This window comes from Limanda limanda, chromosome 20 (genome assembly GCF_963576545.1).
Source record: "Limanda limanda chromosome 20, fLimLim1.1, whole genome shotgun sequence".
In the NCBI taxonomy this organism is placed as follows: Eukaryota; Metazoa; Chordata; class Actinopteri; order Pleuronectiformes; family Pleuronectidae; genus Limanda; species Limanda limanda.
Genome location: NC_083655.1, coordinates 20,298,549 through 20,315,429, shown reverse-complemented (window position 1 = coordinate 20,315,429; position 16,881 = coordinate 20,298,549). Strand labels below are relative to the sequence as shown.

The 16,881-nt window shown below is 41.9% G+C and overlaps 1 protein-coding gene across 1 annotated transcript in view; it reads left to right on the top strand.

Annotated features, from left to right (window-relative positions):
* Positions 1-6,280: 6,280 nt before the first annotated feature.
* tgfbr1b (transforming growth factor, beta receptor 1 b) overlaps positions 6,281-16,881 on the top strand; it is a 57,591-nt gene continuing 46,990 nt past the window's right edge. The window contains exon 1 of the mRNA XM_061093904.1: positions 6,281-6,347. Within this exon, the coding sequence (XP_060949887.1) occupies positions 6,284-6,347 (64 nt within the window). The 5' untranslated portion in view covers positions 6,281-6,283. The remainder of the gene's footprint in view (positions 6,348-16,881) is intronic.

Genomic DNA, 16,881 nt, shown 5'->3' with positions numbered 1-16,881 from the left:
ACTTTCCCCGAAGTTTGCCTTTCACACATGAACAATGCAGCAGGATATTTTCTGCTCAGATGTGTTCTCAAAAACATAGGAATCTGTGGAGAGTTCAGGCGAGCGGCTGTGCAGCAGGAAGAGGATGTAATGTATTAATGGCACTGAGAATATCATGTTTGTCTTCACACCGGCGTCGGTCTTCATCGCCAAAACCTTCCTTCAGATCTTAGTTAGTGTCTTATATGGTCCCACTTTTGTCATCTTGACAAATTCAATTTTTTAAAAAAGTCTTTGCCTCCTTTGCAATTTCAGAAACGTCATCAACACGGCCAGTCACTTGCACTGAGTCTTGCGGAGGATCTGCTGCTGTGCTCTCACATTCTTCTTGGGGGCTTGACAGAGACAGCAAAAGAAAACAAGAAATAAGAAGAAATAGAGAGAGGAGAACTGCAGACCCCCCCACAGATTAAAGAGATTTAAAGTTTTTGTGATGCCTTTACTTTATTATGAGTAAGGGTGAAAGAAATGTAAGACAATAAATAATGTTTTAGGTGAAAGGAAGCACCAAAGGTCTTCAAGTAGTTGATCGCAATTGGTCTTTAAATGCAGCCTCCGAACGATGATGATGAATTGAAACACAGCTTTACTGCCATGATGACAAAGGGCTGGCAGGAGTGAGGTGGTGAGTGTGCTCGCAATGTGGCACGAATGAAGACTGTTGAGACAAAGAAATGTTATACATCGTAAAGACTCTTTGATACATTCAAATTAATTGGAATAAATGGGAAGGGTTTCCTGAAAACATCTGCAGAAGCTTAGCAATTTGATGTGAGCCACAACAAATTAATGCATCACCTCCGCATAGGTACTGTGCAGGGATAAACCCAATTACTTTTGATAAGAAAAATGTTGGCTTTCAGCTATTTGTGTCAGCTAGTGATGACATTTTTATATGCCATATCTTAGACGGACAGGGCTTCAATAACAACACTGTGAGAAGGAGACACGACAAGAAAATATTCACAGAGACAGCACAGTAAAACTCGAAATGTCATTTAAAATGATTGTACATCTCAAATCCAACAGCAAATCCCCTCCAGTCATGTTATATTTTACCAATTCATGCATGTATTATATACATATATGTTGTATATATATATATATATATATATACATATATTGCATTCCTGCATAAAAAATATTTATTTTGTGCCTTTGCTTTATTACATGAAGTATACTTGTAAAGGAACAAAGAATTGACAATCTAATAATGTCTTTATCAACAATCAGGTTTGTGAGTGAAAATCTTTTACAGTCCAAACCTAAAAAAACAGGAGACATGTTAACAAAAGATATCATGCTCTTCTAAGGACAAAAGAAAAACAGAACCTACCCTGCTGTTATCTACAGCGAGACTGACGTTAACAATATATAAGTCCAGCTTCTCCTCCTAACCTGTAGCGGAGGTTTCATACTCCAGGAAAGGATTTCTGGGTCTATGTGCCAAGTGAACGAGTGTAAGTATCATGAGTGAGTGTAGGATGTTGCAGGAGACTGAGACAGCGTCTGCAGTAAAGCACACGCTGTACCAGACTGTCGTAGTGAAGAGGCAGCTGATGCAGAAGGCAAAGCTCTCCCGTCTGACTCTCCCCTATATGTTCCTATGCTTTTGGTAGAGACTGAAGGAACAAGAAGATGGATGCAAGACAGAGAGAGCTGAATAGGTTTCCTCTGCAGTGTGGCTGAACTCAGCCTTAGAGATAGAGCAGAGAGCTCTGATATCTGAGAGAGAGCGCAGAGTAGAGCTGCTATACTCTGTCTCACCAAAAGGAGTCAATTGAGGTCGTTCGGCGGCTTACTTGGATGTGTTGCGAATGAATTCCAATGAAAGTCTTCTCTGTGCGTCCAGCTTTTAAGAGGCCACAGGCTAGACCCAGAACACACTGGAGAAATCATACATCTTGTCTTGTCTAGGACGGCCATGAGATCCTCCAGGAGGAGCTGGAAAATGCCTGGGAAGAGGGACGTCTGGGCGCTACTTTGCTTGACCTACTGCCATCCCAGCCCCGGTTAGGCAACAGAAAATGGACGGATGGATGGACTGATGGATTGATGCTGAAATTCTTTGTCAGTAAAAGAACATTGAGTTCTAGCAGCGATTAGGTCATTTGTGAGGGGCAGAGCTCCATCCACAGCACCAGATATCAGGGCGGAAACCTAGAGTCCCAGACAGGGCACGGTCAGTTCCCTTTAATTAAACATGACAACTACACTGTGTGTGTGCGTGTGTGTGAGTGTGTGTGTGCAGTTCCTAGAACATAATTATGCCAGGGCAAAATATTTAGTTTAGTTTTCCGAGAAAATTCTTAAATGTTTGTTACCAAGAATGCTTCTCTTCATCTGACTGTGTCATCATAATTGAAATGTATTTGCATTACTATTTATCATGTACACTGGGGCTGGAACAACCTAAAGCCATTTATAAGACAACCTCCTAAGACAGATCTACATTCCGCAAAGGTGATATTAATTTCTCCTGTTCAAATTTGACTTTTTAATTAGATAAAATAGCATTTATTAAATCTACCTGCATGGAAGCTTTCTCCATCAACATAAATCAGCCAGCATTCAATTTATCACAGCAATATGTGGTGCACTGTTTGCTTTCCAATTCCAATTCATATAAATTATTTAGCATCTACATTTGAAACTTTTTGATTTCACATCATTGTGCGGCTTTATATTATAAATGAGAACCGTTTTTAAGCCCAATATTGACTTTAAACTATTGAAATAAACTACAGGTGTCACGTAATGGTTATTTGTTTGCCACAGCTGGAGCAGCATTGGTTTTAAGATTTGATGGACCTCATGCATTTATGAATCAAATCATCTGCCTTCTTTTTAAAGATTTTCACCAGCTCTCTTCGTCCATTAAACATGCAAGTATTGTTTGTATGTATTGTTTTTTTCACTGGATGTGTCCATGTTTCCAGCCTGAGAACATTGTGAATTAAATATTGTACTACATGTGTTACAGGAACAGCACCAGCCGCAGGCCTTGTCGTGCACAGGGACTGATTTAAGGAGCTTAAAATACACGAGGGAAAGGAGAGGGGCTTGACTGAATGAGCAGCGACATCTCATCAAGTATAGACATCTCGAGGATTCAGACAGAGGTCAGGTGCATTACTTTACCCTCATATCCTGTTGGGATCAAAACAGACCCTTTTTTAAATTTAGGTGTGTGAAAGATATCTTCATTTTTCTGATCAAAACACAGCTTTGTTGCCTCCTCAACAATGGCCTGCTGAATACAAGAAAACATGGGGCAGGCTTACAATTATCGTATTTTGGGGGAAATTATTTAAGAAAACACTACATAAACAATAAATAAACAATACTTCTATTAAATACATTGAGGAACAAGTATCTAACAGTGCCTACAAATAGAAAGAAAAAATGTATCGCTGCCTGTATCTCCTACATACATAATTATTATTTGCTGGAAAGATGTCACGTGAAAAGAGATGTGTAAAACGATAGATTCCTATATAACTAGACTGATAATTATAACTGCCTAATACTGTCACTAGTTTCTTAAATTGTGAACATGTTTTAACCTGTGAAATTTTGCTCACTGAGTTCACTCAAATCAAAACTCATTGACAAAGCGACTGCCAGGGGGATTGTTTAATATTAATAGTGCCATTCAGCCTTTTCCTACCTGAAACGCACAGAACGATGGAACATATAATCTCCCTCCCCAATTGTTTGTATGTGTGTCTTATTTTAGCTTGTATATGCTTTTGGTTGAGTCTTTAAATGGTTTTACTTCATATCTTTAGTGCCTTCCATGTGCTATGTGCCTTTGTTCGTGTTTTCGTATGTCATACAGTTATGTTATTGCTTTAGTAATTTATGCAAAGTGACTTTGTAAGTACTTCTGAATTTTTTCAAGTTACTTTATGTTATATGTTTTTTGCCAACAACCTGCAAGGGATTGCAGATGAAAAAACTGGTTGCCATGGATAAATCTGGCACATTTACATGCTGGGGGGCTTAATGTTGATTAATGTGCATTAAATAATACTATTAACTGTATGTTTAATCCCCAAATATCATATTGTCTTGAAAAAATCCAATCCTTACCAAAATTTTGAAATGTTTTTGGTTGATGATGTATGTGAGGTAAGTGCAGAGGGTCACATGCCTTCTCTGCTACGGCGCTGCTAATTAAACATTTTACTATCTTTTGTTGTTCTATGCATTGTTATTGAACTGCAGCTGTAAATACCCTCACTTTAGTCTCAGTATTAAACTGTTGTCTCCATCCTTTCTGCATGTCTATCATATTTTAATCACAGTAAGACCTGGGTCATACCTCATTTAACTTCTCATCCATCTCAGACAGACACTTACATTTCTATAACAAAAAACTGTTGTATATATATATAGAACTTTTGGATGACATGGGATTGACTCACACACTCGGAAGGCTGGGTGTCAGAAAGTCAAGTGGAGTTATCAAAGTAATGGAACTGTGTTCAAGAAGGCAGCAGAGATTCGTCTGAGTGGAAATGCCAAGGGGAAGTGACAGAAGGACAAACAAATGACTAATGACTTAAAGCGTTGTTTGTCTGTGCTATCGCTGGTCCCTCCCAGTTGCTCTTTGACCTTCCTGCTCCAAACACAACCAGAGAAGGGGTGAAAATATATTAACTCGAGGCATATTCACCGCTAACACACCAATCACCAATTATTGATTTTGTCCTGAAAAAAACAAACAGGCATTTCCTTCTTATTCAACGTTATTCAGTGTCCACAGCAACAACCTCACCGACCTTAACACTACTTACTATTGGTCGCGTGTAATTTTGTGATTAAAGGTCGGAGCATTCGGTCCACTCTATACACACTGTACATCATTCTGAATGAATGTGTCAGGTAAATGCCAAAATTATAAATGCAAAAGAGAAAAGTACAAGCTTGAAAACCTGACCAGCATGGCTAAGAGCAGGTGGTGCCTTTGTGTGTGTGTGTGTGTGTGTGTGTGTGTGTGTGTGTGTGTGTGTGTGTGTGTGTGTGTGTGTGTGTGTGTGTGTGTGTGTGTGTGTGTGTGTGTGTGTGTGTGTGTGTGTGTGTGTGTGTGTGTGTGTTTATGTGTGTGTGGGTGGGTGGGTTGGGCATGAGTTGCCAGAGGGCCTCTCCATTAAGCAACATCTGTTTGAGTAAATATCCCATTTGGAACTTTATATAAAATCCTACATATGTTGTGTTACTGACTCATCTTCAGTGTACAGTAAACACTGTCTGTTGCTCTACTCATTGGACCATCAGCACGATTCTTATTCTCCCTCTTGCTGGGATCATTATGATAAATATGCATGAGCGAGAGTGTACCTATGTGTGTGTATGCAGGACCATGCAGGGCTCAGTTGGACATCAAATAATAGGCCATCATCAATCTCTGTCACACTCTCCAGGGACTAGGGAGAGTGTGTGAGTGCGTGCACACACCAGAGGGAGGGGGAGGGAATGGAGGCCAGGCCAACTGTGTGTGTGTTTGTGTGTGTGTGTCTACTCAAGTGATGAAGTTAACGTGACAGAGACAAAGGAAGGACCATCAGCTTGAGGACAATGTGCGAGGGCTGTCTTTGGGCATATGGTGCTGTGGCCATGATATGTTCCTTCAGTCAGAGTCACGGTGACAAAATCTTTATGTCTGGCAAAAATCACATGAGTGTCATCTTCCTCTCTGTCTTCCTCCAGGACTAAATATATTTTTCCCTCACCAAGACACACTTTTCTGTTCTATTTAAAGCCAGGCAGTGTGAGACATGTTGAGAGAAGTAATAAATGTTTTAACCTTTGACTAAACTTGATTTTTTTGGAGGCCAGAATGCAGTTAGCCAAAAATTTTAAATAACAAGATTACATATAATGTTTAGTTTTAAGAGTTAGTGGGTATACAGGAATATTTGGTATATTATGAGGTGTTTTAAAAAAAATGTTCGAACCTGTTATTTGGTAAAACATTGGTTAATGAGAATACAAATGAATAAAGCCTTTAAATGTACACTTTGTCATTACAGTGAATGGCAACAGTGTTTGTTTACAGCAGTGGGAGAGTTGCTCCAGTGGGGCGGGGTGTGGTAGGTCCCACCGCCAATCAGGGCCGCTCTTCCCCCCAACAAACACTGGAGAGGCAGGACTTACGGTGCTGTCAGCCAATCAGCGGCTACCTTCCTGAGCACTGGGAGAAGTTAGCACTGGGCTGCCAGTCTGGTCCGTAGCCACGATGGATGCAACATCGTGCCTCCTGCTCGTCCTCCTGCTCGGGACAGGGATAGAAGTAAACAGTGGTAAGTGGCTTCTAACGGACACCGTTCATTTGTGGTTTTTCTCGGTGGCGTTTTTCTCCGAAGTTTCTCCCGCGGCTCCAGCGGGCTCCGTTAGAAAAGCTCTTTGTTCAAGAGGAATGAAGAAGCGGAGTGTGTCTAACTAAGATGGCGCAGGGTCGGCGGCCAGCCTGCCGCTGCCTGCCTGAGGAATTTTTATTGTCTGGGGGGGGGGGGGGGGGGATGGAGCAGTGGAGCTAAAAGTCACACTGGGTGTAGAGGAGAACCCACGGCCACCGCCCGGGACCGGAGAGGGTGTTTCCCCGGCTTTTTTGCGGATTTAGCGCCAACAAAGAGCTCCGGAGTGTCGTCCGGCGGACGGAACAGCCAGTTTCACAAACACAAAGTTGGCAGCATCCCTGGGTGGATGTTTGCCGTTTTGAGTCGGACACTGGTTGTTCATTTACCTGCTGGTTGTCCTATCCCGAGGTTTTTTTTCATCCTGAGCAAACAGTTGAACCGCAGAAGTTCACGTTGCCTCTGGGCGGAGTGTCCGGATCCCCGTTACTTCTCTGCGTGCGATTGTTGACACCTCACGGAGCTGTCCCCGTGTCAAGTCTTCGCTCTTCAGGGTTAAGCTAGCGATTTAGCTATTAAACGCGAGTTAAGCCCGTAAGCTAAATTTCTGAGTTTTTCTCGCAGGTATTTGTGCGTCTATTCCGTCAGTAGGTTTGTTTCTACCCCGTAGGTCCTCTTGTTTGTTTAGTTAATGAACTGTTACGAGTGTTCGCTGCTAGTTTGACTTCCCGTTCATATCTACTCTGCCCCGCGGTAGATAGCCTGTTAGCCTTTAGCCGCAGCTCACAGCAGCGATGCACTAAAACACAGACCTCTGACATTTGCCCGTGTTTTAGCTGCAAGTGTAGCAGTTTCTCTTAGCGCAGTTCGTTGTCCTCATGTGCACCACATGTATGCAGCTCACTGTGAAAACACAAGGGGGTCGATCTCTTCCATACGAATCTAAATCTAACAGCATAACGAACTCGTGTGCGACAGTCTCTGTTCAGAACATGACGATTTAATGTCTTCGACCCCTCCTGGGAGTCTTCTGGTGCATTTCTAATATGCACATCGTTCTTTTCAAATCCACTTTGCACATCGCTCTGCAGGCATGGTTTGAGTTCACCTCATGTGAACGCGGCGGAAGCAGACTGCGGCTGAAACGCTGACGGGAACCCTGCTGCTTTGTGCTACCTGGCATCCTTTCTGCATGCCAAGAGATGCACGTCTCTTAAACACACTCGGGGGAATCGGCGTGATGATTTGTGAATTGGGCTCAAGCGTTTGTCGCTGCTCATTAGGGAATGGCTCTGGTCCACCAGCAAGCACCGATGCTTCCATTCATGCATTGTTGTTATTGCCGCAAAACTGGCCATCTCCTTTGTTTGCATTAGCCAGCATGCGACTGCAAAAGGTGAGGGCTATTTTCTCATATGTGCAAATAGCAGGTAGCGTTTGTGCTTTCCTATTGACTCGCAGAGTTTCCTTTGTGTCACATTCCTTTGTGTGGACGGAGAGGGAGAGAGAGCGCCTGCCTCATAATGAATGGAGGAGCATGCTTTTCGGGCAGCGTGCATTAAGATCTGATCGGAGCCGCCTCCTGCCAAAACGCATGGTCGTGTCCGCATGTGCCCCCCCACTGCTTCAGATGCAGGCTGGTTATCAAATTGATATGTTGGCTCCGGGACACGTGAAACCAGAGAGAACTCCGGGTCTTTGTCCAGCAATAGGATTGTCATGGCTGGAGTCCACGCTCAGGGCTGCGTCATTTACATCAGAATAGAATCCAATATTGTAGATGCAGATAATCAGTCTTCCAATGTTCATTTCAGCAGTAATGTGACTGACCTGAATATCCAGCATCTACAGCACGCATGTATATGTGTCTCCACAAAGGAATCAATATCATTTTGCCAGAGAACACCTTAAATGACACCTTTTACTTTGAGCCGCTGTGGTGTGTTCAGCACCACACCCCTGCAGCTCACGTGCACTTGTCTTGTGTACAACCGTGTAGTGCACACACAAAAGCATCCACACACATCCGAGTCCCAGCAGCAGTCTAAATTAGGCGGTGTCACTACTACTCTCCTCATCCTCCTGCCTAATCGGCTCTGTGCTCACGCTCTATCACTTGTTTCTCCCTCTACTTTGCTTCAGCCCTCCCACCCTCCAATTTCATTTGTCTGCTCTGAGTCGTGTTTTTCTTCCCGTTTGTGCCCCCCTTTAGGCATAGTAAGTAAACGGGCCACATTTAGCAGGAGTGGCTGGTATAATCAAGTGCTGTGTCAGCACTCTGAGTCAAATGCACTCGGCTGCCAAGCAAGCCTCCAAATCAATCCTGTCGGTCCCAGAACACAAAGGATGTGATTAGTTTAGCATGGCATCTCAGTTTTTGCTCCAGGGTTACTGCTAGTAATGAAGCATCTGGTGATTTAAAGAGATGCAATCTACAAAACCGGTGTCCCACTTTCATACAACATATTGCAAAGCATATGTGATTAGTCGAAGTAGTCGACAAAAATCGCTGACAAAAATAGTCGGAGACAAATTTAATCATCGATGATTCGTTGTTTACATCATCAGCTGAACTAAACATCGATTTATCAGCGGTGCTGATGGAAGTAGCTGAGGAGTGAGCCATCTCGCTCCCTTCCTATCTTATTTCTTAACGAGTTTAAAGGCGTAATGTTAACCTATTGCCTGAAAAACGTCTTTTTTAATCACAATTACGCAGTCCGAAGAAGACTAGTTTTGTTTGGTGATGTTTCTATTGCTGCTACTTTCCTTGTCTCTTTGTTAACAGAAAAAATGGATACTTGATTTTTAATTTATTATTAGTATCAGCACTTGGCCTGTTCTTGGTTCACTGGAAAAAGGGAAATTAAAATTATTATTATTTTTTTTAAATTAGCACTTTGCCTGTCCTTGGTTTTAAATGGACAACTTTTTTTCTTTATTTTTGTATCAATAGTACCCTAATGTGCAGCAAAGTTTATTAAAATACATTTTTGAAAAAGTATTGATCTTTATTGTCTTAATTTTCAGTCATCACATGCCGCGAACAACCTCAAGCTCAATTTAAAAGCTGTTGGCTAAGTAAGAGCAATTGAGAATTTGTGTCATTCATAATCTGATTAGTCGATTAATAGTTTGAATAATCGATAGATTAATCGACCTTCAGAATTGTCGTTAGTTTCAGCCCAATATGTGATATACCAAGGAAGAGCTTAGGGGGATAGTTCGCCAAAAAAATGAAAAATGAAACACACTCACCACTATGCCGATAGAGGGGTGGATGAAGTGCTTGAGTCCACAAAACACTTTTGGAGTTTCAGGGGTATTATACAGCCACTTCCAAACTGATTGATGTAAATTAAATCCCTTCTTTAGATGTCCAAAAAAACATACTGCTCGCGTGATGTCATCCAAGTGTCCGGAAGCCCTGACATTCATTTTTGACTCAAACGGCTTCATTGACACCATGTTTACCACTGAGACTCCAAACATGTATTGTGGACTCAAAGACTTCACCCACCCCTCACTCGGCATACTGGTGAGCAGATAATGAGTTCCATTTTTATTTTTTGGTGAACTATTAAGGTATTGTTGCAGTTTCAATGCAACAAGTCAAGAAAACCTTGATGGCATCTGTTGAAGTTATTAAAACCAAAGATCTGATGGTAAATAATAACAGATCATCAGACTGACGATCATACATAAGTTTGATTTATTATATTGCCACTCCTAGCTTTCTGTGGTAGGCCCAGTGAAGGTTGATTATTGTGAATGTCCAGTGAGCACACAGGCAGCATGCTCAGAACTGCATTTAATAATGTGGGAACTTGTACAGTTTAAGCATAAACAAATTACGCCAAGGACGGTAAAATAAATATTTATTGTAAGTCCAGCGATGGTGCAAATTTCTTGTGATGGCCGTTCGGACTATGAAAGATGAGTCACTGTGTTTGTATGTGAGAGAGAGAGCATTGGGTCATCAAGGTCTGCATATCGCTCTACAATGAAGAAATGGCACAACACTGTTTAATGCTATTATGAAAAGTGTGCCTGAAGCAAAATGTAGACACTATAATTTTGTTCGGTTTGTGTTGGCATTTAAATGAGCCTATTGGTTCCAATCTAATAACCAGAGAACATAAATGTCTGTGGTAATCAGGCGGTCATTGTTTGAATAGCATAAGGTCTTTTTTTTGTGTGCGTTTAACAGGACACAAACATAACGCTGATCCTACCCTGGCTACAGCAGAAACTCAGCTCTCAAAAAATATACTGGGATATATATTACTTGAAACATGTGCTGTGTTTTTTTGTGGGAAAATGCTCGAAACAAGGGAGATTCTCTGACATAGAAAGAAACAAGAAATATGTTGTCAGGAAAAAAGCATATACTGCCTTGATTTGGGATATTAAATCTTCTGTACTTTTTCCTTTTTGCAGTGTAGCAGTTCTTCCTCTCTCGTCTTCATCACCCTTTCTTTAAATGTCAGTCTTGATCTCTGCACTGAGATCAATCTTTTTATTTTTGTCTGTGTCATGGTGAAAGTAAATTCAGGGTCAGTTGAAATATATATGCTAATGTTACACTCCCGCGCTATTATAATCTGCTTTTTGATGAAATGTATTGATGGAACAGTCACAAGCGACGGCTGCGGCTCTGCTTAGTCATCGGACTACTTAGGTTAGGATGATCTTGCAGTGAAAATATATGTGGATGACGTTTTTAACGTAAATCTTGTTCCGCTACATTAAATGGAAAAAAGCATAACATCTTGTTGAAAGTTTATCAGCCTAATATTGGACAGTTGGCATTTATGTTAGCTAGCTAGTTGGTTAATTCTGAAACAATCCGGCAGCTTAATGGACAACCTCTTTTGAAAGAAGTGTGAGTACACAGACGGTATTGGTCAGACGATGTCCTGGGATGTAAGGCTTTGAACTACAAGCATTCCATTAGTTCCCAAGTTACCACTACCAGTGTAATGTTTGGCAGACTCAGCTGCTCCAGTTTGTTGACATATCACAGAACCATACTGTTATGTAAAGATTTTACAATGGTAACGCAGTGTTTCCCCTACCATAATAGTGAGGGGGCACTATATTTTTTTTAATATAGCGCCAGATCTCAACATAAGTCATTTTAGGTTACCTTTACTATAAAACAGGTCTATAGCTTGCTCTTTTATTAAACAAACTAAATGGCCTTATGTTATTTATCTTATTTACACAACGGCATGTAATTTCTGTCTCTACATGGTCTTGCGTTTAGATTTCTCCTCTGCTCTCTGTATCGCGCACACACACACACACACACACACACACACACACACACACTGACACGTGCACACACAGGTGAGCACACTCCTACCAGCGGACAGAGAGTATCTTGGAAAACATGTCGCATCAACCACCTGAAAACCCCCGCCGCCCCCCCAAAAGCTGTGAACCTAGGGGAAACACTGGTGGCAGGTTCATTCACCCAACCACTTGAACACACAAACAATGATGCTGGTGATTGGATAAACAAATCTGTATTCTTCCTTGTGCCAGAGGTAATGGAATTAAAAAATTTTCCTATGTAAAACTTGGGGGAAAAAACCAAGGTCCCAGAACCTTAAGGAATGATAACAGCGTGCACACACACTGACTCCGCTGCTCTCTCTCTCACTAACTCTCTCGCAGACTCATCTGACGTCTCTTACTCGCTACAATTAGTTTGAAATGATGCCCCAATATCAACACTGTTTGGCTCGATTCGGTTGGTAGTGCACAGCTCCTCTCTGTGATAAAAACAAAGATTTAATCATTTAATTGCTGACTGAGCCGGTAAAAACTGAAAAACCCCACTTAAACGCTCCAAACATTTATGAAAGACCCCAAATGAACACTGTGCTCAGGCTTGGTGGAGCTGTGCATGGCTCTCTGGGTGTCTGCCCCGGACATGGTGCCGCTGTGGCCAGGCTGTCCTCAGCATACTTTAGCGTTTGTTTATTTATCACAATTCATATTGTCGTTGCAACATTCAACAACGTTGTTACATATCGCATGTTTTCCTAATATCGTGCATCCCTAATCCAGACCTCAATGACTTATACTGTGAAAACCCTTTTTAACTTATCCTGTTTGGAAAGAAAATTTCTCTTCACCTTGTCCAGCAAAAAATATCCACCTTGTGCGAACAAGCACACGATCTTTAATAAGGAGCCCTGCTAAAGGGAGACTTGAGAGAGTAATGCATTTGTTATTAAAAGTGGGCTGTATGAGTTTTCGTCCTATTTAGAAAAACAACAGTCATTACATATTTCATAATAACAATAGTGGGAGCTCTGCTTCCAGCTGTCCGTAGGGTTCGCTAGATATTTTGGCTTTTTCATCTTGTGTAAGTGTAAATATTCCCTTTTTAGACTGTCGAGTATTTTGGACTAACTTTCATCTTCACCACATTCTAAGCCCCCCTCTCTAGCTGCTGGGGCCTTTGTTTGTGTGTGTGTGTGTGTGTGTGTGTGTGTGTGTGTGTGTGTGTTAGGGGTGTCACGATACCAAAAATTCAGTAGTCTGTGCCAATACCAGTAAAATAACACGATTCTCGATGCCAATTTCGATACCACGGTAAAAAAAAAGTGCATTATTTGGATGTTGTTAATGTCATATACGGTAATTCAATGTGCTTGCGCTGCGCATATACTGAGGGTTATACGGTAGTTGCGGTCGCATGTGAGTGACGCTTTGTTGTGAGACACGTTATGCATTAAATGATACATCTGCCTCACGCCGGGTTTACACCGGACGCTGAAGCGACGCCAAAGCGACTCGTAAGCGCAGGACCAAGCCTTAAATAACAGCTGGCTCCCATCCACTCCCATGCGTCGCTTCAGCTTCCGGTGTAAACAACCATGTGCCGGCGTGCTAAGGATTAGCGCGGAGCGGCGGCGTTGCTTCCGTGTCCGGTGTAAACCCGGCGTCAAACGCAAAATACTTCCATACACGACTCTTTGTGCCTTTTTAATAAACAAGTCGAGGTGGGGCGAACGCTGCAGCCGCAGTTGCCGTCTTGGTTTTCAGAATGTAAACGTCGACTGGCGCAGCACCGATGCTAATGCTAAGTTGCTAACAGCTGCTGGCATCGAAGCTGACGGTGCCTACGGTACTTCAAAAACTTGGGCATCTGCATCGTTTTGTTATGTTAGTATCGAAAGTTATCGTAGGTATCGGTTCTCGTGACATCCCTAGTGTGTGTGTGTGTGTGTGTGTGTTGAGTGTTTCAATGAAACGCCTGTTGACCGTTGTTTTTCTGGGTGCTGTGTGCCGTGCTGTCAGTACCAGCAATGGAAGAATGCCAGGCATGTGGGTGACCCTGGACGCCCCTTGTCCTGGACCAAGGAACCACGACTAATTTGAGAGGTTGTAGCCGTGCCAGTGGCCAGCGGAGGAAATGATGGAGTGAAGCCTGTCTCGCCTCTGTCAAGGTATATAAAGGCCCAAGCCTATAACAATTTGTCGTTACCCATGAAGACAATACAGGTATAAGTAAAAACCATCTCTTTGTGGTGTCAAAACGGTGGGTTTGAGAATCCTCTCTTCAAACAAGAGTTGGCTGTTATTGAAACAGGTCCTTGCTGCATCAACAAGAGACAGCCTTGCTTTGCAAGCTAAATACTGGAGAAATGCTGTTTAGTGAAGACGTCTCTGTTAGAAAACAGTGAGAAGGACAGATGATAATGATGGTGATTACTTTATTGGACTTCTTGGTTAGGGGCTTCAACTTCAGATGTGTTTGTTATAATAGATCTTGTGTGTGTGTGTGTGTGTGTGTGGGGGGAGTGCGCTGTACTGGGCTGGAGCAGCTGCCAAGGCACTGGCTGTCTAACCTTTAGATCGAGGTCCTGCATATTTATAATACAAGCAGCGTAGACAGATGTACCCACCCCACCCCCTCACCATTCGCAATATGTTTAGCTATACTTCCGTCCTCTTTGTTGTGTAGGAACAGAAAGCTTCCTCAGCATTATGTGTTCTTCAGTGAAGAAACAGGCAGGTTGCATCACAGGAGACATGCTGTTGGGTTGTTATCAGGGTTGTCGTTGTATTTGTCTTGTGGTTGTGATAGCTGTGAGCAAAGGGTGCTTCGGCCCAAATGTTATGCAAATGCAACATGAGAGAAACAACTTTGACACACTGAGCTTCAAGTTATGTCTTCATTGTCAGTGTAGAGATTTTCCATCATTGGCAGAGTGTCAAAGAACACTACACTTAAATTTTGGGACACACCAATATATCGCTCTACAGATGAGTGGTACTGCTATTCTCAAGTGTATGAGGATTGACTGCGTAACATGCAATTTTTTCCACTTCTGTAATCTCTTAGCTATTTGTCCAAAACTGATAATCGATCTCCTGTTTCTTCAGTGTCAAGGACAGTATGTTGTTTCTGTTATAGTGTTGGCCACTGTTTGGTTTCTAGTATGTTGCTGAGCTTTAGCTCCCGTCCCAACCAGCAAGGTCAAACCATTCAGCAGGGAAGATAGCAGCCTTTCTGGTGTGCTCTGTGTTTGTGTGAGGGGGGAGGTTAATCTGAGTCGAGGCAGTGGGACCTCTTGCTCAACACACACATTCAGGGGGCACATCTGGTATGGACAAAGGGCTGGCCATAATGAAGCTGGCCCTCTGGCTGGGGGTAGGGTGGGTGGGGCCGTGACCTATGCAAATGACTCTCCAAGCTGAAATGCCCCACTGAAAAGGGGGAACCAACACAGAGAATGATCCAAGGAACAGAGTGGGGGCAGGGCAACATGTGTGACAGCATCTTTGCAATAGATTCATTTAACGATTCTTTTTTATTACTTGATTAATATAATAATATATTTATCAAAAATCTAAATTGAAAAACTTGAGTCATTTATATTTATTTAATATTGTTCTCTCAAATACAAACAAATCTGCCAAAAACTAAGTATGCACTGCAAGGCATTTTTCCACGATAAAAATTGTCCAACAGAGAAATAAATGAAAACTTCAAGTTAATCTCTGGAGGAATACCAACACTGTGCAAATTCAAGTTCAAAAGTAAAAAAAAAAACATCTTGAAGTATCCTGGTTGTTGTATCAATGTCGGCATGAAGTAAAAAACTGACTATTAACATTCTGAAGATAATAAAGTATAATTCAATAGTTTTTCCACATTGTTTGTTATAAATTTTCCCACTGAACTGTAGTGTTTGCTTTGAAAAAATACATTAACGGTCTTTTGAAAAAGGCATCTTAAAATAAAGTGCTTAACTTCAGAAAAAATGTATAGGTTTGAGTTTGCCCATTTCTTCTCTTCCTTCATGTATAACTACATTTCCCATAAACATTAACAACTGAACTGCTTTAACTTTCCTCTTTTTTCCAACTTTCTCTGGTTCAGTGAAGTAAACTCTATGGTAAAGACTGAAAAATCTGCGTTTGTTAAAATAAGACTACTGTAAGTGCGAGAAAAAGTGCACAAGATCTAACAAAAGAGGGATGCACTCATCAAAATATTAAGGACTAGTGGTCAAAAACTCCAAAGGCCTCTTTTTTTAAAACCTTGACCCTTGACTGCATCGAACAAAACTGTTTAATATTAAAGACAATATGAGACTGAGCTCGTTAGAAAATCTATCAATAAATGTTGTATAAACCTGATTAAATGATTATATTGACATTACCTTCCCATTCATTCAAGATAATTTACCCCTCTGATTTGTATCCGTGTTTGGTTAGGAGTTTCTGGGAAGTTCTTTCTCTTACCTGCCTGTGTTTTATGATTTAAAACATGTCAGTTTGTGGTATTTGCCCTCATTGGCAAAGGCATACTTGACAGGAGCTTCATCTACAGGGGGGAGTGCTCTCAAAGAGTTGTCAAGTTCAGAGGCATCCTGTCTGTGGATGAAGTGAGGTTGTGATGTCAGCTGGGTGCAGGCTTAGCTGAGACTAGTGTTTATTCAGGACGGGTGTTTGAAATGTCTAACGGCATCTCTTTTAGAGCCTAGGGAAAGCAAAGTGTTGAACATTTTGAATCTCATTCAAAGTACCTCACGTCAAACTTGGGAACTTTCATGTTTGTGGAGCCTGAAAGCAAGTCTTTGTTCCAAGCTGGCACAGACATCTCACCTCGCTCCAGGGAGATGTGTTTTTCTGAGTGCTTAAAAATGTACAGCTTTTCTTTCATTGTAACGAGACCTCTCTCATCCAGGCATCAAAGTTTCTTGTGATGTCTCTACCGATCAATGCACCCCTAACTTTGTGTGTGTACATAATGTACAAGCTCTTTTTGCTGAATTGATTTGCTCTACAGTAAACCTCTTGTGTGTTTAGTGGATCCTGACATTAATAACTCAAACCACTGATGTTTTATCATTAATGTCATCATGTTCAATGGAGCTGATGCGTCACCTGTTTTTTGCAATCCTTCCTTTACCCCTGGTCTGCTGCAGTGTGACCTCACGGGGGGTGCACT